Raw genomic sequence first — 26,116 nt, 5'->3', positions numbered from 1 at the left:
GGTATACCGCGGCCTCTACCTCGATTACGACCAAAGTCGGGTCGGCGGCCTTAACCATATGAATGGTTTCCTTGATCATAATATAAATTACAATTGCCACTTCTACCACGTTCATTCCATTTACCATGACTGTGGCCATGATACTTATCTCTTTGGACGTGGTTAGACTCTTTAGGCTCTTCAGCCCAACGGGCTTCTGATAATGGGGTAGGACCAGGAGGTCTCATTTCACTATTTATAACTCATTGTTTTGCTCAGCAAGTAGCATATCAAAATCAATGTTCTCATCACGGTTTCTCCAAAGCCTCACTCACTCTCTACAGAGGAGTCCTCCCCAAAAACAAGAGTTTAGACTTGCATATGTGGTAAAAACCTTTTTCACGATATTGTTGTTGAGGCAATATATTGTTTGTGTGAAAGGTCGAGAATGCTTTCTCTAGCAAGTCATTCTCAGTAACTTCCTTACCACGGAATCTCAGTATTGACACTATTTTAAATAGTGCTGAGTTATACTCATTCATGGATTTGAATTCCTAGAATCTAAAATTCTTTCGATCGAATCGGGCTTTTGGGTAATAGCACCGTTCTTTGGTGGTTATATTGATTTTTTTTTTTTTGATTACTCTGTCCTGAGGTCCAGAGGATTCTTAATAGTGAGGTACTGATTTTGAGACTCTCATTGAGGTGATGGCGTATGTTAGTAATCGCCTTATATCTTTCTCTTCTGGTGACATTGTTTCCTTCCACAATAGATTTACCAAGTCCTTTTTCCTTTATGATAATCTCAGTGTCCAAAGCCCATTTCAAATAATTGTCACCAGAGGCATTGAGTGCCGTGTATTCATAATAGTTGATTTCTGATATCTATAATATATAGAGTTAAATGAGAACTCATGTAATCGGTTAGGCCAAGTCATGCGGTATTTAAGACCGAGCCATGCTTGTCTTCAGCAAGTGTTTTCTAAACAATCATGTTATATATATATATATTGATGAAATCAACCCTAGAAGATTGATCTAGTATGCAACAACCAAACAATCGGATCATACTAGATTAGGATATTAGGATTTCGCGGTTAAGTTTTAGGGTTTTAGCATCCGCGATTTATAGTACTAGGGTTTTTGCTAGGATTTCGGTTTTATGTATGGAACTTTCTATTTATGGAAACTTTCCTTATATGGAACTTTCCATTTATGGAAACTATATATTTCTCATCTAGAAAGAAATCCTAAACAAACGTGTACTTTAAGGTTTTTGGAATATTTCCTTATGAAGGGGTTTCCTATTTTGGTAACTTTCTATTTTGGGAAACTTGCTATTTTACGAAACTTTCTATTTCTGTAAACTTTCCTTATATGGAACTTTCTATTTCTGGAAACTTTCTATTTCTGGAAACTTTCCATTTATGGGAAGCTTGATCTTAAACCGTGACTTAGGGTTTATTAAACCGGTTTAACCTAGGATTTAGGGTTTCGGTTTACTTTCGGTTTAACCTAGGGTTTATATTAAAACATTCAATCTATCATGCCATTAAACATCTTTCCATTCACTAACTTCTCAATTAATTCTCCAAATACATATGTCTTTGTATACATTTTTTATGCAAATTTTATCTTATCAAACTTTAATTGGATCATGTATATAAAGCATAATAAATAAATAGCACTTATCTTAATTGGAGAACTGAAACAGAGACCCGAGATCTGATACGGAGATTGGAAACAGTTATGTCTCTTAGCTGGTTGGGACCTCCTACAAAATCTCAATATATATAATCCTGATTCTTGAGAAACTCAAAATTTTGCTCATGAAAACATGGCTATTACATTAGTAAAAAAAATCCATCTTTAGTTTCCTATTTAATATCACTACTAATGATTAAATTCTTTTAATATTGTTGGTGCTATCAAACCAAACGAATTACTAAACAATAAAATAATGAATCAAATAACTGAGACATGTGGCGATGAAAACAATATATGAAGCCATGGGATCATGCATCGTAACCATAGTGATCATTATAATTTATAAAGTGAATTAAACTTTAGAACTTACACTATCGATTTATTAAACTGACCATCATGACAAACGTGACTACATGAATCGGTTGATTCATGAATAAAATCTATGATAAAACATGTGTTTCCGTGAATTAACTAAACGATTATTATATGTGCATGACGAATACATAATAAGTTTGTCATGGATATATAAAACCATGTATCAATAAAGTATACAAACAGATACTAAATACACGAGCAATAATCGATGCATGAGATAAACAAACAATAAAGTATCGATCTCAATAATTAAACAATAGAGCACTAAAGCATGTGTCGATCATAGAATAATATAGTTATATAGATCTTAATAATTAAACGACTGAGCACTAAAGCATGAATGTATTAATGAGGTCTAAGTATTATGATGAGTAATACACTTAGCTCGGTAGGAAACGAGACGGAGAGATAAGCGATATCGTTGAGGAACAAAGACGGTAGGGTTTTGGTTTTGGTTTTTGCGAGAGAGATTTAGGGTTTTAGAATTTTTTTTAATTTTTAGGGTAAGAAGCTATCGTGCTGATAACGTGTTGTGAACTATGTCTTTCATTAATAGTATAAAGGATATATATACAAGGATAATAGCAGGATACAGAGAATAAGGTAAAACCCTAATGGGTCATGGGCCGGTTATGGAGTCCATCCATATGGTTTATAACAGCTTATGATTTTTAGTATTAAAATGGCGTAATTGTAACAAAATATCACAACAAATACAGCAGAATCTTTGATGTGATATCTTTAGTTCAAATATGGTACTTTGAATTTGTAAAATATATAAAGAACTAGTTTTGACAAAAGACAAATAGGATATATGTATTTATTATAATTTACAAAACAAATGCTGTCTATAAAATAAAATATACTTCCTCTGTTCCTAGAAGATTGATGTTCTAGCTTTTTAATTTGTTCCACCAAGATTGATTTTCCAAGATTTTTGTTTTATTTTTTATTAATTGATATTAATATATCGTAAACTTCAAGGCGCAATGATTAACTGTTATACTATTGGTTCAAACTTATTAAAAAATGTTTGATATAAAAAAGTAATTGACAAATAATTAGATAATAATTGTTTCTTAATATATGTGAAAACTCTAAAACATCAATCTTTAACAAACAGATGGAATAGTATATATTTTTCTCTGTTTGTTTTTCTACGATTATTTGTGGTGGACTACTTGTTAACAAGTGGCTTATTTGATATTCCTAGAAACTAGTGTTGGAATAACTTTCAGTACTTTATTTTATTTACATCGTAAGATATAAATCATAAATATATACAATCCAGAGTCCTACACTCCGAAGGAATAAAACGACTAAAGGACATAAAAATACTTATTAACGACTAAATTTTGTGAACGTATTAACTTACAAATAATTGATAGGATTTAGAGTCTATATAAAAGGGTTTGTAGTGGGCTGATCGATTTATTAATTGACATTTTACTTTAAATTTCGTGGGTAGACAATTGATACACCATCGATTATAAAAAATATTGGACACTAAAGTAGTAAAAAAACGCATACACAAAACACACTAACACACACCGACCATTTTATTATGCGAGCAATATAGTTCTTCATCTGGACCTACCAAAATAACGTAATTAGGTCGCCTAGCTTTTGTAGCAATTGAAATCAAACGACGCGTCGTTTGTCGGCAACAAAATAAACGGCAACACGTTAGGCGTAGCCTATTCAGGGATCGAACGACGTCGTCGAGTGCTTAATAGTTTTTTTTTTTCTTGAATAAATATTTTTTAATAAATGTGTTTTGTCTTGTTTATTTCTGAAAATTATATTTGTGTGTTAAGTAGAAGTGTAGACCTCTCTCTTTTTCTTTCTCTGTTAAGGATTCTTCATTTTTAAAACCGATAAGTATTCTTTCGCTAATGTCACTAGAAGGTACCTAATACCTACTCCATGATACTCCCAAATGTCCAAAAATAACCCTATAAAACTTATAGCTTATAATGAATGAACTCAAAAATGACTAACATTAATGAGAAAAACAAAAACGATGATATAACAAAAATTAGGCTGACGAGATTATTTTTGTCACCTGATGAATACTTGTAGAAACACGTCAGGTTTCACTGAAGCTAAGCTAACTTGTTTGTATGTCGTTTTTTTTTTCTACTTTGTTCTTAATATCTGTTTTTTAAATATTTAGTTGTAATTTTAATCAATAAATCTCTGAAAAACAATTATATATATAAATGCTGGAGAGATACATCATATCTTTCCTTATATATAATTTATACTGTCAGCGTCACCCCTTCTTGCTGGCACACGCTTGGCTTCAAGCCTCGATTGATCTATTCATGTACCTAAATTCTAACATAATTCAGTTTTAACAATATTTAAATTATTATTATTATTTTTTTGGTAAAATTAAATTATTATTATTATTTTATATTAAATTAAATTAAATTAAATTAAATTATTTTATTTTATTTATGTGTGCATATATAATAAACAAAGTCCAAGGGATTTGTAGTAAACAACAGTATACAATTTCATGGACCTATATAATAAAAAGCTATTGTCTAAATTTAATATTACCAGGGATCCCAATATACCATTTATATGATAAATGAATTGTAGGAACGGTTAAATTTGGGCTAATTTTGGGTTTCCAACTAAAAACCAATTGACAATTAGTGGATTGGCCATAACCTTTTATATATTATTGATTGTCCCATCAAACTTCCGATGTGGGACTTGGATTGTATCTCCAACAATCTCCCCTTCAATCCAAGGACCACATGGATCTTAATACACCTCCTCGATCCCTCACTCGAACCGATAATAAGCCTCTTTCTCGGGCCCCCATTACTCGGGTTTGAGGTATGTCCGTATCCACTTTTCTAGGTCCATCAGAATTTGAACTTTGGGCTCTGATACCATGTTAAATTTGGGCTAATTCTGGGCTTCCAACTAAAAACCAATTGGCAATTAGTGGATTGGCCATCAAACTTCCGATGTAGGACTTGGATTGTATCTCTAACAGGAACGTATAGATAGATGTGGGCATGGTGTTCTTAAATATACTCATCAAAAACATTAGTTTTTTTTTTTCTGTTAAAGAAAATCATCAATTTGTACTATTATTCTTAAATGCTAAACTAAAAACCCCATATCACACATATATATATATATATATATATATATATATATATATATATTTATATTTCTCGTCGGTGCGTTAGAAAACTAATATCCAAACACGTATTTTTTTCGCCGGTCAAATATCAAGAACAAGTTAATAATTAAATTGATAAGAAAGCGAACGTACACGAAGAAATTTTCAACGAAGACATAGTATGGAAATGAGAGGCAAACCACGTACAATGGCCGATTAACACGTTTTAACAAAACTAAGCCTTCACATAAAATTGGGATAATCTAAACTAAATGATTGATTATCGATGATGTAACTTTTTGTTTGACAATAATTTGGAAGTTAACGAAATGATTGGCATATATATAAATGCTGAATATCAGGACCGGCAAATTGAAGTATTAATTAGTACTCCCTCCGTTTCGCTTTATTTGTCGTTTTAGAGTTAAAATTTTGTTTCATAATAGTTGTCGTTTTAGTTTTAGGTTTTCGATGCAAATGTTTGGTAAAAATTCAAGTTCTATCTCTACTGTTTTAATGTTTCGGCCAATGAATTTTTTTATAAATATATTAATAAAGGGTAAAACAGAAAATTTAATGTTTTTCTTAATTTGTGTGAAAAAACCTTAAACGATAACTAAACGAAACGGAGAGAATAGTAAATAATTTTTTGCTAAGTTATCTTTTCTAGTACGAATAATCAAATTACTTGGATTTATTTCCGTCTAGAAGAAAAGGTCACATTTGCTACAAGAATCTCGTGAGTTTCTTTAATAAGGTTTTGTTAAGTACCTTATTATACTCATAATTGCGACATTAATGCGTGTTTTTACTCTTATTTTACCCACATGTCTCTTCTTTACAAGCAAAACAAACTACCTTTTTCTGCACAAACAAACTCACTTTTAATTTAGTAAAAACAATTAACTTTTTTCACTCTATTTCCTTTTTTGATTCCACTTAGATGTGAAGGGAAAGTAATTAATTCTTCAAAGCAATGATGGAAAGACCCAATCATAACCAATCTTCAAAGTAATCTTATACTTATGTAAGCTTCGTTTTTATTTTTCTTATTATAACAATTAATTCAGTATATGAAATTTTCATACATAAGCTAAAAAGGAAATTAAAACACCAAAAAGAAAGAAGAATATACAACCTATAAAAGCGCGTAGGCCTTATGAAAACTACAGCTAGTTATTATTTAATTTTGTATTTTTATTTTCTTTTAATTTGTGGAAATGAGAGAATTCACAAAAACCAAAAAAGACAATGCGTCAGACCATAACCATGATACACCAACCAAGATTAATTATTTTAAACAAAATTTTCATGAAAAACTAGAAAGGAAAATTAGCATAATAAGTGTAACATTAACTAATATTAAATGAAAAATTAGTAGTACTAACTAATAAACAAATGTAAAAAAAGTATATGGGAAGAAATAATAAAATAAAAAGCAAAGCAAAGCGCCGAAGCCTATTTGTAAGGCTCTTGGATTCTTTCTTACTGATAGCAAATCGTGCTTGCCAGCTTTTTACTTGATAAATTCGTCTTATGGCTTAAACTGTATAAAATCTAGCTTAAACAAAATTTATCCTCAAAAGTTTATTAAATTAATAATAAAAATTCTCTGCATTTTTTTTATACAAATTTGGGTTTTTGCCATTTGGGTTTTCTTCTGTCTCATCTGGTTTTAGAGAGAGAGAGAAGTGAGAGGAGAAGGAGAAGGATGAAGAAGATGACTGAGAATCGGGTGGTTTTGGCTCTGCTTATACTCTGCATTGTTGGGTTTGAGCCAAGTTTCATCCATGGAGCTACAGATTCATCAGATAGTGAGTTTTTACTCTTTTTTTTCTTTTTTGCTTTCTTCGAAAATCTTCCTAAAAGTCTCGATCTTTTTTCAGGTTTTTAATCCATCATTTGTGTAGTTTTATCGATGATTCTGGGTTTATCTTTCATCTAAAACCTTTGATTTCTTCATAATCATCCACAAAACTCAAAACTTTTGTGTCATAATGTTCTTTTCTTCAAAATAGGTTTTGTTTCGACCAAATGAGTTTTTTTTTTTCTTTCCCAAATCTCAAACCTTTTTCCTTTTTTCACACACTTTATGTTTTGTTTTTCTTTCTGTTCCTTTCTTGTGTGTTTCTTCTCTTTTCTGAGTTTTTTTTTTTTTTTTGTTCAGCCTCAATCACTTCTCTAATTAGACCGGAAAATCTTTAAGTTGTTTAGTTCATAAAACCCCTAATGATTCTCAAATCTTGGATCTATTTCATGGAACCGACAAAAAAAATCAAGATGATTATGATGGTTTGGAATAGTTTCCTCATGGTGTCTGTTTCTTAATATGTGCAGCTTCAGCGTTAAACACCATGTTCAGCTCCATGAATTCTCCAGGACAGCTATCACAATGGACAACATCAGGAGGTGATCCTTGTGGCCAAAACTGGAAAGGCATAACTTGCTCTGGCTCAAGAGTTACTCAAATGTAATCACTTTTGTATCAAATTCAAGATCACTTTGTTTTGTTTCTTGTATCCATGCCTTAATACATTTATCTACTTGCAGAAAGTTGTCAGGTCTTGGACTTTCTGGATCACTTGGATATATGCTTGATAAATTGACTTCTGTTACTGAGTTGTATGATTCATCTTCCATGATACTCCAAAGTTTCTACTTTTGTGTATTTCGTGGTGTGGCTTATAACCGTGTATTGTTTTGGTGAAACCTGCAGTGATCTAAGCAACAATAACATTGGAGGCGATTTGCCGTATCAGCTTCCTCCAAACTTGGAACGATTGTATGTTTGATGATTCTCTCTGTTATATGTTCTACAAATTTCTCTGTTTGTTTTGCAAGTTGATAAATTTCTGATTTTGTCTAGGAATCTTGCTAATAACCAGTTCACTGGATCTGCTCAATATTCCATTTCTATGATGGCACCTCTTAAGTACCTGTAAGTTCTTGAATTATTTATTCTCAAACATCTCTTGGAGAATGATTGGTTATTTAAATGCTCCATTGGTTTTGTCCAGCAATCTTGCTCATAACCAGTTGAAGCAACTAGCTATTGACTTCACAAAACTCACCTCTCTCTCTATCTTGTAAGATCCTATTTTTTTCCCGGGTTAAAGAAATAAGTTAAAAAACTTGGTTAGTTAATAAACAAAGTTTTTGTTTGTGTTTCAGGGACCTCTCTTCCAATGCTTTTACGGGGTCCCTCCCAAACTCTTGTAGCTCTCTTACGAGTGCAAAATCAATGTAAGACTTCTTTAAGTAGGTCTCTATGTATTGATAAAAAAAACTCACTGTAAGTGACCCAGTTAATACTAACATTATGTTTTCTGAACTTTACAGTTATCTTCAGAACAATCAGTTCTCAGGCACCATTGATATCCTAGCCACTCTTCCTCTCGAAAATCTGTGGGTAACTTAAGCTTATCCAGTTTTAGGAATTTTTACCTGTAGACACCACTTGAATGTTGTTCTTGCTGAATGATTTCTCCTCAGGAATATTGCAAACAACCGATTCACAGGATGGATCCCATATTCTTTGAAAGGCATTAACTTGCAGTAAGTTTTTCATTACTTTCTTCGATTCGTGGATCTTTTCTCTAATCTCACTAATTTTTTCCTGAATGATTTTGGAAACAGAAAAGATGGTAATTTATTAAATTCTGGGCCTGCACCTCCACCACCTCCCGGTACACCTCCGATTAGTAAATCACCTACTCCGAAATCCGGGAACCGTGAAACTCGGTCCAATGGTGATTCCAGCAGTAGCAAAGACTCCAGCAAATCAGGGCTTGGAGCTGGTGGAATAGCAGGAATAGTCATTTCATTGTTGGTTGTAACAGCAGTCATAGCTTTCTTCTTGATCAAGAGAAAAAGATCAAAGCGGTCATCATCCACCGATATTGAAAAGACTGATAATAACATTAACCAACCCATTATACTAGCGTCAAATGACTTTCATCATGGTAATAACACGTTAAACCTTTTTTGTCAAAATGTAATATACATTAAAAAATCTTATGGTTGTCTAACTTTTGTAATCATCTGGTTGCAGAGAATAAGTCTGTACAGAATCCACCATTAGTTGAGACAAAGAAACTGGATACTTCATTGTCGATGAATCTACGTCCTCCACCAGCTGAGCGACATAAGTCGTTTGATGACGATGATTCAACAATGAGAAAACCCATTGTAGCAAAGAAAGCTGCTGTTGTTGTTCCTTCAAATGTGAATACGTATACGGTTGCAGATCTTCAAATAGCTACCAACAGTTTCAGCGTAGATAATCTTCTTGGTGAAGGGACATTTGGAAGAGTATACAGAGCTCAGTTTGAAGATGGAAAGGTATTTAATTTTATATAATTGTAAGAGCACAATGTCATAATATTCTGCTGCTGAGATATTGTTTTGATCTAATAGGTACTTGCTGTGAAGAAAATCGACTCATCTGCGCTTCCCACGGATACGGCTGATGATTTTACCGAAATAGTATCGAAAATAGCGCATTTGGATCACGAAAATGTCACAAAGCTTGATGGTTACTGTTCTGAACACGGGCAACACTTGGTGGTCTATGAGTTCCATAGAAACGGCTCATTGCATGACTTTTTACATCTTGCGGAAGAGGAAAGCAAACCGTTGATATGGAATCCCCGTGTCAAGATCGCTCTTGGCACTGCACGTGCATTGGAGTAAGTCTTTAAACATCTCAATCACATTATTGCTCGATATACCAGCAGGCAGCAGAGCCTCATGGAAAGTATTGTTGTTGTTGCAGGTACTTGCATGAAGTTTGCTCACCATCTATAGTCCACAAGAACATTAAATCAGCAAATATTTTACTTGACTCAGAGCTGAACCCGCACCTCTCAGACTCGGGTCTTGCTAGTTTCCTTCCCACTGCAAATGAGGTATATATAATGTTGTAGGCTTAACTTCTCAGAACTCTAATATATCTCCCTTTTGTTACTCCATTGAACCTGTTCCTTAGCATTCTATTATGTTGTGCAGCTACTGAACCAAAACGATGAAGGATACAGTGCACCAGAAACTTCAATGTCAGGCCAATACTCTTTAAAGAGCGATGTTTACAGTTTTGGAGTAGTGATGCTTGAGCTTTTAACCGGAAGAAAACCATTCGACAGGTACTATTACGATCCATATCCCTTGCCATCCTATTGTAAGAGAAAATATGTTCTGAACTAAAGCAAGTCTTGGTGATTGTTGTGTGTGACAGCTCAAGGTCAAGATCTGAACAGTCATTGGTAAGATGGGCAACACCTCAGCTTCACGACATTGATGCTTTGGGCAAAATGGTTGATCCAGCTCTCAAAGGGCTTTACCCGGTTAAATCGCTCTCCCGATTTGCAGATGTTATCGCCCTTTGCGTTCAGGTAATCATCTGTATAACAAAATGAATGAAATGTGATGATCTGAACAAATAAAATCTGAATGTAAATTGTTCTTTTAATCTGTTACAGCCAGAGCCAGAGTTTAGACCACCAATGTCTGAAGTGGTGCAGGCGTTGGTTGTATTGGTGCAGAGAGCTAACATGAGCAAGAGAACTGTCGGAGCCGGGTCCGGTAGCTCCGGCGTCAATGATTACATGTAAATTCTTTACCTGATGAGAACCAACAAAAGAAAACATAAAAATTTGCCCTTTTCTCTTGTCTTGTCGGATTCTGGGCCGGACGACAACAAGTGAAGTGACAGAGACAAGACAAAAAAAACAAAATCCTTTTTTTTTTTTGGTTTCATAAAACTGATGAGAGAATAACAGCACAACAAACCCTTTACGCATTGTACACTCCCATGTTTCTTTGTAATTTGTTCCCAATTTGTAGCTTTTTTAGATTCCGACAACATGAACAAAACCATCCCCTTTTGTGAGTTCCGATCAAAGACGGTATTTTTCCATTGTAATCTTTTATTTTGTTTGAATAAATTTCATGTTAATAAATTGGAATATGATCGATTTCAAGTTGTGTGCTGCTTCTGAATTGACTGAAGGCATGTTTTATAGCGATCTTGGATTTTCACCGGCATTGAAGGCGACGACGGAACCGTAAACCAACATAAATATTAGAAACCCGACCCGAAACACTTCAGTGCAACGTGGATATGTCACGTGGACGCTTTTATGACACGTGGCAGACATTCGACTATAGTAATGCACACCTCACGTCTGAATCAAACCCATATAATATACACGAATTCTTGAAACATTAAGCAAAGAAAAAGGTTGAGGGGGGAAATCACAAGAATGATGATCGGAAAATTGTGTAGATCTGTGGGAACCGTCGGAAAGTGTGATGGTCGGCATTATGGCGTGAGGACGATGGTTGGAAAAGCCTCGAACCGAGCTGGTGTTCATGGTTCGAAACTTCCCAACGCTAAAGCACTTGACAATGTTAGTCAATAATTAGTTGAGATTTCATAATTTTCATTTTTGTTTTGTTTGTTACTAAGCTATCTTTCATAGTAATTATGAGTTATATGAGATCAAATTATTTTAATGCGTAGGAGGAAGAGATCAGGGAGAGGATTAGTAAAGGGAGTGAAGACAAAGAACACAAAAGAAGAGAGGTTGAGAAAAAAGTTGAAGGCTCTCGGAGAGGATCTAACGGCGAAGATGCATCTTCCGACCGGTGATGATGGTCATGGTTTTTATTTCCTGCTTAATCTCTATAATTTTACAATACGCATTCTAGTAATCTTTTTTTTTTTTTGGTATGAAAAGGGAGTCTAGCTCCCATTTATTAAAAAAAAAAAAAAAAAAAAACAAACTACGAGCGAACTCGCCTTGGGCGCGCAGACCCAATAACGTCGTCGCTAAGTAGCGCAACAACAGCATCCGGAACAACAATACAAGTTGTTTGCCTATTGGTTTTCATTCTTGCATTCTAGTAATCTTTGTTTCTTCGAATCTTATTTTGGCTAAGTTTACTACGATTTTTCTAATTATGTGGTCTCGAATAAAAGAAAAATATAATATATGCATTTATCGTGACTTAAAAAGCCCAAAGAGTAAAGGCCCATTAAGTCTGGCTTATCCATCTCCCTCTTCTTCTCTGTCTCGCTCGTCTCTACAATCACAATCACAGTCACAGAGGATTACTGACTGTAATTGTTCTGGTCGTGGCACAGAGAGGATAGTTTGAATTTTCGCCTTCTCTCGCTCCTGAGCTGAAGAATCTCCAATGGCTTCTTTAGGTACGTTGACATTCTTATTTAGAACATTTTGGATAATTGGTTCGAATTCTTACCCTTGATGATCATGATTCAAAAAACATTCAGATGTTGTCACTACACAAGCTTATCTTACTCCATTGAGGTCTCAAACTATCAACCATGCTAAATTCTTACAAATCCCATGGAGACAATTTGTCTTCAAAAAGCCTTTAGGTCTCTGTAAATCCACCAAACTCGACGAAGCCGTGACCTTGATAGAGAAGTCATCAACCTCACCGTCCAATCTCTCTACTCCCGAAGCTTACACAGACCTACTTCATGCTTGCATCTCCGCTAAATCGCTTCACCATGGTATAAAAATCTGTTCTTTGGTTCTCAACAATCCTAGTCTCCGTCACGATCCCAAATTGCTTAGCAAGCTCATTACCCTTTTCTCGGTTTGTCGCCGATTGGATCTCGCTCGGAAAATCTTCGACGATGTCACTGATTCGAGTCTACTTACTGAGAAAGTCTGGGCAGCGATGGCGATTGGGTATTCTAGAAACGGGTCACCAAGAGATGCTTTGATCGTGTATGTAGATATGTTGTGTAGTTTCATTGAGCCTGGGAATTTTTCGATATCTGTAGCGTTGAAAGCGTGCGTGGATTTGAAAGATCTTCGGGTTGGTAGAGGAATCCATGGCCAGATTGTGAAACGTAAGGAGAAGGTTGATCAAGTGGTGTATAATGTGCTCTTGAAGCTTTACATGGAACGTGGCTCATTTGATGATGCACGTAAGGTGTTCGATGGAATGTCTGAGAGAAATATTGTTACTTGGAATTCTTTAATTTCGATACTCAGCAAGAAAGTTCGGGTTCATGAGATGTTTAATTTGTTCAGAAAGATGCAGGAAGAGATGATTGGGTTTAGTTGGGCGACTTTGACGACAATATTACCCGCTTGTTCACGTGTCGCTGCTCTTATCACTGGGAAAGAGATTCATGCGCAGATTCTGAAATCGAAAGAGAAACCTGATGTTCCGTTGCTTAATTCATTGATGGATATGTATGGGAAATGTGGAGATGTTGAGTATTCTCGGAGAGTCTTTGATGGGATGTTAACTAAGGATTTGACTACATGGAACACGATTCTAAACTGTTACGCAATCAACGGAAATATCGAAGAAGTGATAAATCTGTTTGAATGGATGATAGAGTCAGGCGTCGCACCAGATGGGATTACCTTTGTTGCTTTGTTATCCGGGTGTAGCGATACAGGGCTAACGGAATACGGTATAAGTTTGTTTGAACGCATGAAAACTGAATTCAGAGTTTCACCGGCCTTGGAACATTATGCTTGTTTGGTTGACATCTTGGGCCGAGCTGGTAAGATCGAAGAAGCAGTCAAGGTAATAGAAACAATGCCATTTAAGCCAAGTGCATCCATTTGGGGATCACTGCTCAACTCTTGCAGGCTCCATGGGAATGTTTCAGTGGGGGAGATTGCAGCAAAAGAGTTGTTTGTTCTTGAACCTCATAATCCAGGGAACTATGTTATGGCTTCGAACATATATAGCTGAAGCAAAGATGTGGGACAATGTCGATAAGATTCGAGAGATGATGAAACAAAGAGGGATCAAAAAGGAAGCTGGTTGCAGTTGGGTACAGGTTAAAGACAAGATTCAAATCTTTGTCGCAGGAGGTGGTTACGAGTTTCGTAATTCGGATGAGTATAAGAAAGTATGGACAGAACTACAGGAAGCAATTGAAAAATCCGGTTATTCTCCTGATACGAGCGTGGTGCTTCATGATGTTGATGAAGAAACTAAGGCAAATTGGGTTTGTGGACACAGCGAAAGACTCGCGGCAACCTACTCCCTAATTCACACAGGTGAAGGGGTTCCAGTTAGGGTTACCAAGAATCTCAGAGTATGTGCAGACTGCCATTCATGGATGAAGATTGTATCGCAAGTAACTGGGAGAGTTATAGTCCTCAGAGACACCAAACGATTCCACCATTTCGTTGCCGGCATTTGCTCATGTAAAGACTACTGGTGACTGGTGAGGTATTATTCTATGTGCAACAAGTGAGTAGTAGAAGACAAAGCCAGACTTTTGGGGAACTGTAATCACTGATTTCACGCTGATTGCGTCGACAAGTGGCTTTGAAGCAAGCAAGGTTGGTTCGGTGCAGCCAGGAAGGAGACCAGAACTTGGCGGGGACGAGGGTTTTACTTTTACTACAGACGTGGCCGTTACTCAAGACGCTGTTGTGGATTGTGGTAGATATTCTGGCAAACCTTGAAATTGGATCACCTAGGCCCATTATGGTAGCTAATTAACTAGCCCAATGAGCCCTAGTTCATCAATATGCAAGTGATTGATTTTGTCAACAAATCAAACTAAAGATAGTATTAAGAAAAAAATGATGAAAAACAAAATAATCAAGACAGAAGATTTGGATCGAGAAAAGTTCGTCAGCTTTACAATCTTTTAATCACTGACAAAATCAGCACGTGATCAGAAATTCGAATCTACAATCATGTAAACGGAAATTATTGTTATTCCCAATTGTAATTGAGATGGCTTTTGTTACGTTAATAGTTATTACGCAAAAAAAAAAAAAAAAAAAGCTGCCTTCACAATGTCGTGACTTATATTAGGATTGTAATTTGTAAATTTTGTCATTGTTATCTATAAATCAGTTACACAGAAAAAAGGCAACTATAAAAAAAATGGAAATTATTATTCCCAATTACAAGTGAGATGGGTTTTTGTTACGTTATTATAAGGGTTAAGTTGGAAATCAATACGTTTTTCAAACATAATTAGAAAAGTGATACGGTTACTATTTACAATGGGAAAAGCACCCAGTTTTCACTGTACACTACTGTTTATATGACTTCCAAACTCTCATCAAACCATTTTATTTACAAGCATGCCATCCAAATTAAAATAAATTAATTTTCTCTTTTTTTTACACATTTCGTCTGATCTCTTTAATCTTCTCTCAATTTTATTTTTTCATTTTCAAAATCATCAAAACCCTAAGCGTCGAATTCAATTTGCTTCCACAGAACAATAGATTTTCAAAATCACATATCTATATCGCTTCTTCAATGGCGTCCAAAATAGTGGCTGCTAAAGATATCATCACTTTACACGGATCTGCTGCCATCGTCAGCGAATTCTTCTTTGTGTATTTTCAATTTCTCACGGATATTATCACTTTCCGATTCTGTGATTTTTTCAGTGAAACAACAAATCTCCGGCGAAATCATAAAACAAATCTCCGGCGAAATCATAAAACAAATCTCCGGCGAAATCATCATCATCTCCGGCGATGAAGACGTCGGCTCCACGAGAATCTTGAGCGTTGAACAACCACCACCACATCTTATAATGGCAAATGCGATCACATTCTTCGAGCTCAACACCGGCGTTAAGTTCCCGTCGGTGGGTCTTGGAACATGGCAAGCTTCTCCTGGCCTCATCGGCGATGCCGTAGCCGCCGCTGTTAAGGTTCGCCGATGATTCCATACTCTGTTTCAATTAATTTTTTTTTGGTTATGCTTCAACTAGTATCACAGCCCAAGAAATCTCCTTCTTGCGATGGTATTTTCTTGGAACGATCAATCTCTTATGTCTTATGAAAATTGAAATGGGTCTTGTTTTTATTTGATTGTTTGATAAACAAAAAAGTTGGCTTTTTTCTCTATTAAATCTGATATCTGATTTGGGTTTTCTCTGTTATTCTCCTGATCTTTTTTTTCTCTAATTTGATGTTTTGTTTCCATGAAAAGTTTCAATCTTTTTGTAACAAAAACAAATATATATATATATATATATATTGTGACTTGCTCTGTTTTGGTTGTATAATTTGGACTTTGATTGTAACTTGGAAGTGGAAGACTCATAGATCTGAAGACATAAACAATGACAAAAACATGTGATTGTCCCTTTTCTTATGTAAAGTGTTCAACTTTGATTCGGCCATATGTACCTTCTATGCCCTACAATCTAGTCAACATAGTCAGAATTAAATGTCAAAACTATATGTTGCTTGTGTGTTTTGTTGTATTAGAAAAGATTTAGTAAGTGAATTGAGAAAAATGAAGAGAGCTTAAGGAGTATGGAAAATGTTGCAGGTGGGTGAAGTGGGAGAGCTATCAGAGATATTCCAATGGAAAGGAGAAGTGGCAAGAGGATGTCCAGATTGGTAAGAAGAAGAGAAATTGCATCTTGGAAAAAATAGATAAACAAGATTTTAAGAGATTTTGTCCATTTCTTTATAGAATCCAAAAACCAAGTTTTGTGGGTTTTCTAACAATTCACGTCAAACTGTTTTTAAAATTTTTTTTTAATTATTTTAAATATGTTATTTCACCATTCACCTATTCATTTTAATCACAAAATATAAACCAAAAATTAAAATAAATAACTTAAAAACGTTTTAAAATTGATATTATGTAAAAAACTATAAACTAAACAAATTACCATTCAAGATTTTACAAAAACTAAAATCTACACCAAAAAAACAAAAATTACAAAAATCAAAAACCAAAAACCAAAATCCAAAAACTAGAAACTAAAAACCAATAAAAACTATCAAACATTGTCAAATCCTTCTGTACAGATGTATCCTTCTGTACAGATGATTCCTTCTGTACAGATGTATCCTTCTGTACAGATATTTTCTTCTGTAAAGATATTCTTCTGTACAGATATTCTTTTGTACAGTGGTTTATAATTGTACAGATATTATTTTTGTAAAGTGGTCTCTAAAATATAAATTTTAAAAATCATCAAACAAAATGTATATCAAATGATAGAAAGAAAAACATAGATTTTTATGTATATGATAAATTGTAGAGAGAAAAAAACCATTAACGAGCATTTTAATTATTAGACTTGAAGAGATGAAATATAAGATGTATCCTTCTGTACATACATTCTTTTGTACAGATGCATCCTTCTGTACAGATATTCTTTTGTACAGTGGTGTTTATCTGTACAGTGGTTTAGATCTGTACAGTGGTTTAGATCTGTACAGTGGTTTACATCTGTACTGTGGTCTGTAATATAAATTTAAAAATCATCAAACAAAATGCATATCAAATGATAGAGAAAAAAACATAGATTTTTATGTATATGATCTATTTTACAAAAATAAAATTTAGGAACAAGCATTTTAATTATTAAACTTTGAAGGAATGTAATGTAATAAAAAAAGAAAAAAAAATCTTTTTAAACAGCCTGACCCACGTTTGTCACACCCACGTTTCTTTTTCTCAGAGACAAACAAAAGCCCTTTTTGATCTTTTTTAAAATCCACTAATATTTCTATCTCACAATTCTATATCTCACAAACTGGTCCCACCGTACTACTTCTACAATTATGAATAGTAACCGTACTACTTCTACAATTATGTTTTAGAAACGTACTAGTTTCCAAACAAACCCTTATTATAAATACCTAAACAAATTAATTAGGATTGGAAGCTAAGAGCATTTTAATTATTAAACTTTGAAGGAATGTAATGTAATAAAAAAAGAAAAAAAAATCTTTTTAAACAGCCTGACCCACGTTTGTCACACCCACGTTTCTTTTTCTCAGAGACAAACAAAAGCCCTTTTTGATCTTTTCTAAAATCCACTAATATTTCTATCTCACAATTCTATATCTCACAAACTGGTCCCACCGTACTACTTCTACAATTATGAATAGTAACCGTACTACTTCTACAATTATGTTTTAGAAACGTACTAGTTTCCAAACAAACCCTTATTATAAATACCTAAACAAATTAATTAGGATTGGAAGCTAAGAGCTTTTTCTACGTACGAACTGTGTTTTTTGTTCCTTGCTTTCTCTTTACAGAGATTTTGACCTTCTTCAATAGGTTTTATAGAAGATGAAAGAATCAGATGCCGTCAATCTAATACATCTCGGAATAAATATTGGCTTCGCTTTGTTTTTCTTTAGGATTTCGTCCGTGGTAGTGAGTTGTCTTATTAAATGTTATAGTTATACTCATGATGATGATCATCATGATCCTGATCATGACAACAACAACAACGATGATCATGTCAGCATCACCATCAGGCAATGTGTAGGAATAAAGCCGTATGTTCTCCGATCGATCCCTATCATAGACTTCAACTCCAAAGACTTCAAAGACGACGTCCTCGAATGCGTCGTTTGTCTCTCGGAGCTAGCCGACAGAGACAAAGCTAGGGTTTTGCCGAGCTGCGATCACTTGTTTCACGTTGAATGTATCGACTCGTGGCTTCAATCAAACTCCACTTGTCCTATATGTAGAAAGAGAGTTTGTTTGAAGCAGTCACGAATGTGACCGGAACTTGGCGGCGGCGACCAGAGTTTGACCCAAAATCACGACCCGACATCAGAACATCATGATGAGTTTCCGACAGGTGTTCCGACGAACACAGACACGCGATTATTGAAGATGGTGGTTGCGGCGAAGTAAACGAAGGCCAACCAGATTTAACGGCGGTTGTGATAGACATTCCGGCGAAAGAGATAAATCAGGCCCATGTTAGTCATTTTAGGCCCATTATATGTGAAGATACTATACTGTCCATGTATTTAACTAGTAAGCTACCGTGACTTTTTTTTTGTGCGCAAATTTTATGAATCTTAAGATTCTTCTTCACTATAGTATTTTTTATTTTTAACGTCAAAGTCTTAACTATATAGTCCAAACGTGATATTTCAACTTGCAAGAAAGATACGAATGAATGATACTGTGAATGTCGCGGTGAATGTTTTTTTTTGTTGATGATATAACTATTTTTGTAGTAACTTTTCTTAGAAACAATTACATTTCCCAACGCTCTCTACTGACACAATTTAAATAGATAAACTGTGTATGTGCAGCAGCACGTTCAAAGCGTGACGACAAACAAATCTATCAACCAAACAATGTGACCTCTATAAAGAATAAATAATTGGCAGACTCGTAATTGTTGGAAGGTTGGAATAGGATTAGAGGTTTTATTGCAACAGACAAATTTTCATAAAAGTAGTGTGGTAATAGGTATCTTCATAAAATTAATTGTGGGAATGTAAATTTTGTTTTCTACTATTATTCACTAAATATTAAATGCTAAAACAACTTGATACATCAAAGGATTTATTTTCATTATTGCAAAAATGTTTAAACTGCCCTCAAATTTTGAGAAGTCTTAATCTAGCTTTGGAAAAATAAACGCCCTCACTGTAATTAACTTAAATACGAATTATGATATTATTTGTAAAGTTAAGGTATTTGATCATGATAGTTTCTCTATTTTTACTTTTTTTTTTTTTAAAAGTCGAGAGTATAAATTAGTATCACTGCATCGGATGCCCTGTATTGCAACTTGTTGATGGAAAAGATTATGCATGTTGTTGCTGTCAACAAAAGAGATTATGCAAGTTGTTATGTTTTATTTCTTTTAATATACTCGTTACGATTTATCACTATTTTTATTGAAAAAAAGTTCCCAGGCTTAAATTTAGTTACTTTAGATAATGAAAGATTAATGATAAAGAAGGAATCAAAATATTCACATGATTATAACATCAACTTTTTATATATATAAAAGAGTAGAAAAGATCGCCAAAAAAAATGAGAAAATTAAAAAGAAAGCATGTGATGATTACGAGTTTACTGTATGCTTTTCTAAACTAGGGAACAAAAACTTCATTCATAAATATCTATAGCATTTTATCCTATATACAATTCATAATGCTATAGTTTCTTTGTACCAAAGACCCAAGAAAAATAGTCATTCTCCTGTATCCGATGCTTGGATTTAGGATACAATCTATTCCTTCCGTTTCGTTTTAGTTGTCATTTAAGGTTTTTTTACACAAATTAAGAAAGCATTAAATTTTCTGTTTTACTCTTTATTAATATATTTTATAAAAAATTTCATTGGCCACAACATTAAAACAATAGGGATAATACTGAAATTTTTACCAAACATTTGCATTAAAAACCTAAAACGACAACTAATACGAAACAAAATTTAAGTTCTAAAACGACAACTAAAACGAAACGGAAGGAGTATCTCTTAATAAAGTTTTTCTAGAATTGGTCAATTAAACTACCGACATTGAAATAAACATTTCTTTATATATGACATCTACTTAAAACTATGTTTGAAGAAAATATGAGACTATGTTTATAATCTTAGTAAACCTACCAGAGTACCAGGTATCCGATATGAACTTACTTTCATGTTATGTTTAGTGAAATCAGACAATTGGTCTTTATTCTTTAGAGATGTTATTATAAGAGAACCAAAATTTATCAAGGTTAACAAACAATCAGATTAGAAGATTAAATTACTGTACTTTTATACCATTCAATTACTGTACATTTACTCTAACTTTTTTACTTACAAATTTTGCCAATCAGATCTAAAGAGAAAGCTAGAGTATGCGTTATAGCAACAAAAACTTGTATTTAAATTTTATTTTCATCGAATTGCTGGCATAGCTTTATTCAAAAAAATAGTAGATGGACCCATGACAGGCTTGCAGCCTAGGCCACAGCCATCGGCCTAAATATATATTTATAATTTCATCAATAATTTCGGTGCCACTAAAATCTGATTATTTACATAATTAATCGCTATAACACTTTTGCTTTGCTTTAATTACACATGTATACTATAATGTTCTGCCATAATATTTATAGAAACGTCAATTAATTCCTTTTATGTAATGATTAGACGTTCCAAGATCCATCATCATTTACCGTTGATAGGTAAAAACAGTCCTTTACCGCCATAGTTTAGTATAATGGCCGTTTTTTAAAAGTATTGTTGTTAGATACATAAATCAGCATTCTATACTTGTATGTAAATTATAGATGACAAAAAAAAATCAACTCTATACCTAATGGTTTTTTTAATCTAAGTACTGAAGATTTATACTTTTAAGTAAGATAGAACTAATATAATATTTAACTCTTCAAAGACACAAATGTTATCAAATCAAAATTGAAATAACTAGTATTTCTGAAAACGACGGTCGAGTTACACACCAATTGAATCCAAAGTATAGTTTTTGTAACACTTTGAGATTTTCAAATTGCTTGAATGACGAAACGATTATTAAAATCACAAAAGAAGAATATGCTTTTTTCGTAAACAAGAAAAAGGTATATTATTGTCGGTTACTGATAATATAATCCTAGTTTCCTAATGTTATGAGGATAATCGTGGACGAGACTGGTGAGTTCATCACCCGCAATGCAAAACAACGAATAATTAGGTAACAACTGTATGAGAAAAATCATCAATATCAAATACAAAATTTGGGAAAACGACAATAGATTCCTGTCGAATTTCCGATAATATTTTTTTTGCTAATCAATTTCCGATAATATGAATAATATTCTGATTAAAACATAAAACGAAAACTTGAGGGAAAAAAAAATCATAAAACGAAAACCTTATCTTTATGAGCGAGGCTGCAGCTTATATAACCCAGAGGAACTTTTTTTGTTTTTCTGAAAATTCCACTCAAATAATAGAGTGAAGAAAAGTAAAACCAGAAAAAGCCATTTTAATAGTATTGTGTTTGATTTCAATTTCATCAATATAGTTATTATATAAACACCCACTCTTCACGAGTACATTCATCATCATCACTCACCAGTGTCAAACAATGGCACCATCAATGAAAGAAATCTTTTCCAATAATTTCAAGAAAAACAAGAAACTTGTTTTGCTATCCTCCGCCGTAGCTTTGCTCCTCGTAGCCGCCGTCGCCGGATTCTCCGCCGGAGCTTCAAAATCCAACGAAAAACGAACTCTATCCCCGTCGTCTCACGCCGTGCTAAGATCCTCCTGCAGCTCCACGCGTTACCCTGAGCTCTGTATCTCCGCCGTGGCAAATACCGGCGGCGTCGAGATAACGTCGCAAAAAGACGTCATCGAGGCATCGCTGAACCTAACAATAATCGCCGTGGAGCACAATTACTTCAACGTGAAGAAGCTGATCAAGAAGAGGAAAGGACTAACGCCGCGGGAGAAGACGGCGCTTCATGACTGTTTGGAGACTATTGATGAGACGCTGGACGAGCTCCATGAAACGGTGGAAGATCTACATTTGTATCCAGCCAGAAAAACTCTCCGGGAACACGCCGGAGATCTCAAAACCCTAATTAGCTCCGCCATTACCAACCAGGAGACTTGTCTCGACGGCTTCTCTCATGATGACGCCGATAAGCAAGTTCGTAAAGCCTTGTTGAAGGGTCAGGTACGTAAATTTAAATATCGCAAATGTATACAAAATGCATTTGTTTTTAAATAGACAAATTGCATTTTGTCTATGTTCATTAAATTTTATAGAATAGATAATGGCTCAACATAAATCACTAGTTTTGAAAATGTAATAGTGGGAAAAATTATATAGAGTTACTAGAAAACTAGATGTATTATACATCACATCATAACTATCAAAGAAACAAAAAACTTCATACATCACATCACATCTCAGTGACAATTTTTAGAGCTTGTTTATTCTTTACATTGAGATATTGTTAGCTAGTGCTGGTCCATACATACGAATAGTAGCTATCTATTGTTGATACTTGTAAATATATCAACTTGTTAGTAACACTTTTTTTTGAAAATATATTGCTTTATAACGAAATGATTAAATGTAGATACACGTAGAGCACATGTGCAGCAACGCTCTAGCAATGATCAAGAACATGACTGATACTGACATAGCCAACTTCGAGCAAAAAGCTAAAATAACCTCAAACAACCGTAAGCTCAAGGAGGAGAATCAGGAAACTACGGTGGCAGATATCGCCGGAGCCGGAGAACTAGACGCGGAGGGATGGCCAACTTGGTTATCCGCTGGAGATAGGAGGCTTCTTCAGGGTTCGAGTGTGAAAGCCGACGCCACCGTGGCAGCTGACGGTAGCGGTACATTTAAGACGGTGGCTGCTGCTGTTGCGGCGGCCCCGGAAAATAGTAACAAGAGGTATGTGATACATATTAAAGCCGGGGTTTATAGAGAGAATGTGGAGGTTGCAAAGAAGAAAAAGAATATAATGTTTATGGGAGATGGTCGGACGAGAACTATTATCACCGGAAGTCGAAACGTCGTCGACGGTAGCACCACTTTCCACTCCGCCACCGTTGGTAAGCAAATTTAATTATTAACTTTTTGAAAAAGATAAAAAGCAATTTTGCACGATTGTGGTCCTTTATTTGGTGGAAAAATCTTTACTCTTTTCATGCACATTAAATATACACATGTAGATTCTTGTCTTAGTACCCCCACTACAACAGATATTCGCGCACATGTAGCCTAGTAGTAAATAACGATATATAATTAAATGTGAATTTGAATTTACTAAATTGAACAAAATACTTAGTTAGATCTGAGTCATGTAAGAGTCTCTATCCATTATTTTCTTGGCTTTATTCATATGCTTTTCCAAGTCACGTTATGTGGATTGGTTTTATGGCTCTTCCACTAGTGAAGAGAGCCGTTAGTTTTATGGAGTACCTTTTTTCTTTCTTATCTTTTTTGTTTTATTGTTGTTAACTTTTATATCAACTTTCCCCTTAATTAAATTTGTATCATCATTTCATTGCACATTTGGTACCATTCGAATTCCCTTTTCCATTTACTATACAAAATATTAATATTTGTATGTTTTAAAGTTCGTTAAACTAAAGTGATAATTTCTAGCAAAACAAGTCTTGTCTTAATCTTTTTAGCTAATGATGCCGTTAATTAACCGTTGTTTCTTTATGTGGGGCCCAGCTGCTGTCGGCGAGAGATTCTTAGCTCGTGACATCACTTTCCAAAACACGGCGGGTCCGTCGAAGCACCAAGCAGTGGCTCTCCGTGTGGGTTCTGATTTCTCCGCCTTCTACAATTGCGACATGTTGGCTTATCAAGACACTCTTTACGTCCACTCTAACCGTCAATTCTTCATCAAGTGTATCATCGCCGGAACCGTCGACTTCATCTTCGGGAACGCCGCCGTCGTGCTCCAAGACTGTGACATTCACGCTCGCCGCCCCAACTCCGGCCAGAAAAACATGGTCACAGCTCAGGGACGAACCGATCCGAACCAGAACACAGGGATCGTTATCCAGAAATGTAGGATCGGTGCCACGTCGGATTTACAGTCGGTGAAAGGTAGTTTCCCTACGTACCTTGGTCGGCCGTGGAAAGAGTATTCACAAACGGTGATAATGCAGTCGGCTATCTCCGACGTGATCCGTCCCGAAGGGTGGTCTGAGTGGACCGGGACTTTTGCGTTGAACACTCTGACTTATAGAGAGTATGCGAATACAGGAGCAGGGGCTGGAACTGCAAATAGAGTGAAGTGGGGGGGCTTTAAGGTAATTACGGCTGCTGCTGAAGCTCAAAAATATACGGCTGGTCAGTTTATTGGTGGTGGAGGCTGGTTATCGTCGACCGGTTTCCCCTTCTCGCTCGGTCTTTGAGAGATTGTTGTTGTGTAATGTGTTCCTACTTATTGTTGGGCTACTAAAATTACTGATTATATTGTATGAATCAAATCGTGTTGTTCGCTTTGTTTTTTTTTGGGTTGTGTATTTCTCTATATCGTAGTATTAGAAACTAGATGAAATAACGAGGATTTTTTCGCCTTGAGATTGAGAATATGAATTTGGGGAGGAGGATATTGCCTATCTGATGATGATTGACGATGAAATGATGTCATAATAAAAAAACAAAACAAATACATGTATTTCTATGTAACTTCTCTTTCTTTTTGTTGTCAACGAAATTTATGTCCATATATAAGAAAAAAATATATTTTGATATGCATGCATGCATATTCATATAAGATTGAGAATCGTTTAACACTCCTTTTTGAACTTTGCAATAATACTGAGCTTTCATTACGATAAATCCTATATATATATCACCAAGTATAAATTTAAGTTAGCTATTACTTAGAGTGGATCGCGGACTACATTAGAGTATAGAACTTGTTAGATAATCAATTAACAAAAAACTTGTTAGATAATCCGACCTAGAAAGGTAAGCAATGAGGACAGTCACGGCAAAGCAAGGGAACTTTAGGCCTTCAGGATAATTCCCCGGTTCAAGGATGACGTACTCTACCGGTAACCGGTTCGAGTACTTTAATTGTTTTATTATTATTCTTGATTTAATCGACCGGTTGATGTTTTTTATGTTTAATCTAGAAATTTGTTACTGTGAAAAGGAATAAAAGCAAAGAGACAATAATTGTGTTGGAAATATATAAACCACATGAATGATACAGATAATTGCGCAGTTTCCTGTTATTAATTTAAGGTGAATTCACAATTCGAAAGCGTACAAAAAACTCGTCGTTGACCTTGGTTAGATTTATCTGGCCAAAGTTGACATCAATACATTATCATTACTCAAATTAGTATCTCGAAGACTCCAACTTTCATTTGTACTTGTAACGTGTTTAACGTCAAAATCACAATAATCAGCATATTGGCCTATCGGGCATGTTAGCGCGTGGTTAACTTAGCCGAAGATGGTTCAATCTGACCGGAGGTCAATTGTGGATTAAATTGGATCTTGATTCACAAATCGTGGATTAGTACCACTTATACGACTAACTAGATCATTTAACTGAAAGTATGTGATCTAGTAATTACATTAACTACTATCCGTTGGAAAACTGGCCTTAGCCAACTAAATTAATCATATAACCGGAGTC

At 34.8% G+C, this 26,116-nt stretch overlaps 5 protein-coding genes and 1 long non-coding RNA gene across 6 annotated transcripts; 5 read left to right on the top strand and 1 right to left on the bottom strand.

Annotated features, from left to right (window-relative positions):
* The first annotated feature begins 6,674 nt into the window (after positions 1-6,674).
* LOC9321104 (protein STRUBBELIG-RECEPTOR FAMILY 7) lies at positions 6,675-11,166 on the top strand. The gene is made up of 16 exons (XM_021031013.1): positions 6,675-7,023; positions 7,547-7,679; positions 7,760-7,831; positions 7,926-7,991; positions 8,076-8,147; positions 8,227-8,295; positions 8,381-8,452; positions 8,549-8,614; positions 8,702-8,764; positions 8,846-9,171; positions 9,261-9,550; positions 9,626-9,897; positions 9,984-10,116; positions 10,217-10,350; positions 10,443-10,599; positions 10,687-11,166. Exons 1-16 carry the CDS (start codon positions 6,921-6,923, stop codon positions 10,816-10,818), a joined length of 2,160 nt encoding a protein of 719 aa, XP_020886672.1. The 5' UTR covers positions 6,675-6,920; the 3' UTR covers positions 10,819-11,166.
* Positions 10,824-11,095, bottom strand: LOC110229894. The gene is given in 3 exon segments (XM_021031014.1): positions 10,824-10,870; positions 10,873-10,909; positions 10,911-11,095. Coding segments are annotated over 3 exon segments (258 nt in total). The 5' UTR covers positions 11,085-11,095.
* Positions 11,167-11,391: 225 nt separating the features above from the next.
* Positions 11,392-15,009, top strand: LOC9321103 (pentatricopeptide repeat-containing protein At3g14330). The gene is given in 6 exon segments (XM_021030937.1): positions 11,392-11,616; positions 11,730-11,855; positions 12,363-12,393; positions 12,396-12,419; positions 12,504-13,951; positions 13,953-15,009. Coding segments are annotated over 6 exon segments (2,259 nt in total). The 5' UTR covers positions 11,392-11,469; the 3' UTR covers positions 14,436-15,009.
* A 948-nt stretch (positions 15,010-15,957) lies between these two features.
* LOC9321101 lies at positions 15,958-16,597 on the top strand. The gene is made up of 2 exons (XR_002333454.1): positions 15,958-15,992; positions 16,526-16,597. It is a non-coding gene; the product is annotated as an uncharacterized LOC9321101 (long non-coding RNA).
* Positions 16,598-17,884: 1,287 nt separating this feature from the next.
* LOC9321100 (putative RING-H2 finger protein ATL61) lies at positions 17,885-20,221 on the top strand. Its single transcript, XM_021032992.1, is given in 2 exon segments — positions 17,885-18,833; positions 18,836-20,221. Coding segments are annotated over 2 exon segments (714 nt in total). The 5' UTR covers positions 17,885-18,292; the 3' UTR covers positions 19,009-20,221.
* A 1,672-nt stretch (positions 20,222-21,893) lies between these two features.
* Positions 21,894-25,082, top strand: LOC9321099 (pectinesterase/pectinesterase inhibitor 3). Its single transcript, XM_021031187.1, has 3 exons — positions 21,894-22,656; positions 23,066-23,552; positions 24,184-25,082. Exons 1-3 carry the CDS (start codon positions 22,063-22,065, stop codon positions 24,873-24,875), a joined length of 1,773 nt encoding a protein of 590 aa, XP_020886846.1. The 5' UTR covers positions 21,894-22,062; the 3' UTR covers positions 24,876-25,082.
* The last annotated feature ends 1,034 nt before the right edge of the window (positions 25,083-26,116 follow it).

The sequence above is a fragment of the Arabidopsis lyrata genome, assembly GCF_000004255.2.
Source record: "Arabidopsis lyrata subsp. lyrata unplaced genomic scaffold ARALYscaffold_3, whole genome shotgun sequence".
Lineage (NCBI taxonomy): Eukaryota > Viridiplantae > Streptophyta > Magnoliopsida > Brassicales > Brassicaceae > Arabidopsis > Arabidopsis lyrata.
The sequence above is the reverse complement of the archived record's forward strand: the minus strand, read 5'-3'. Positions and strand labels throughout refer to the sequence as shown.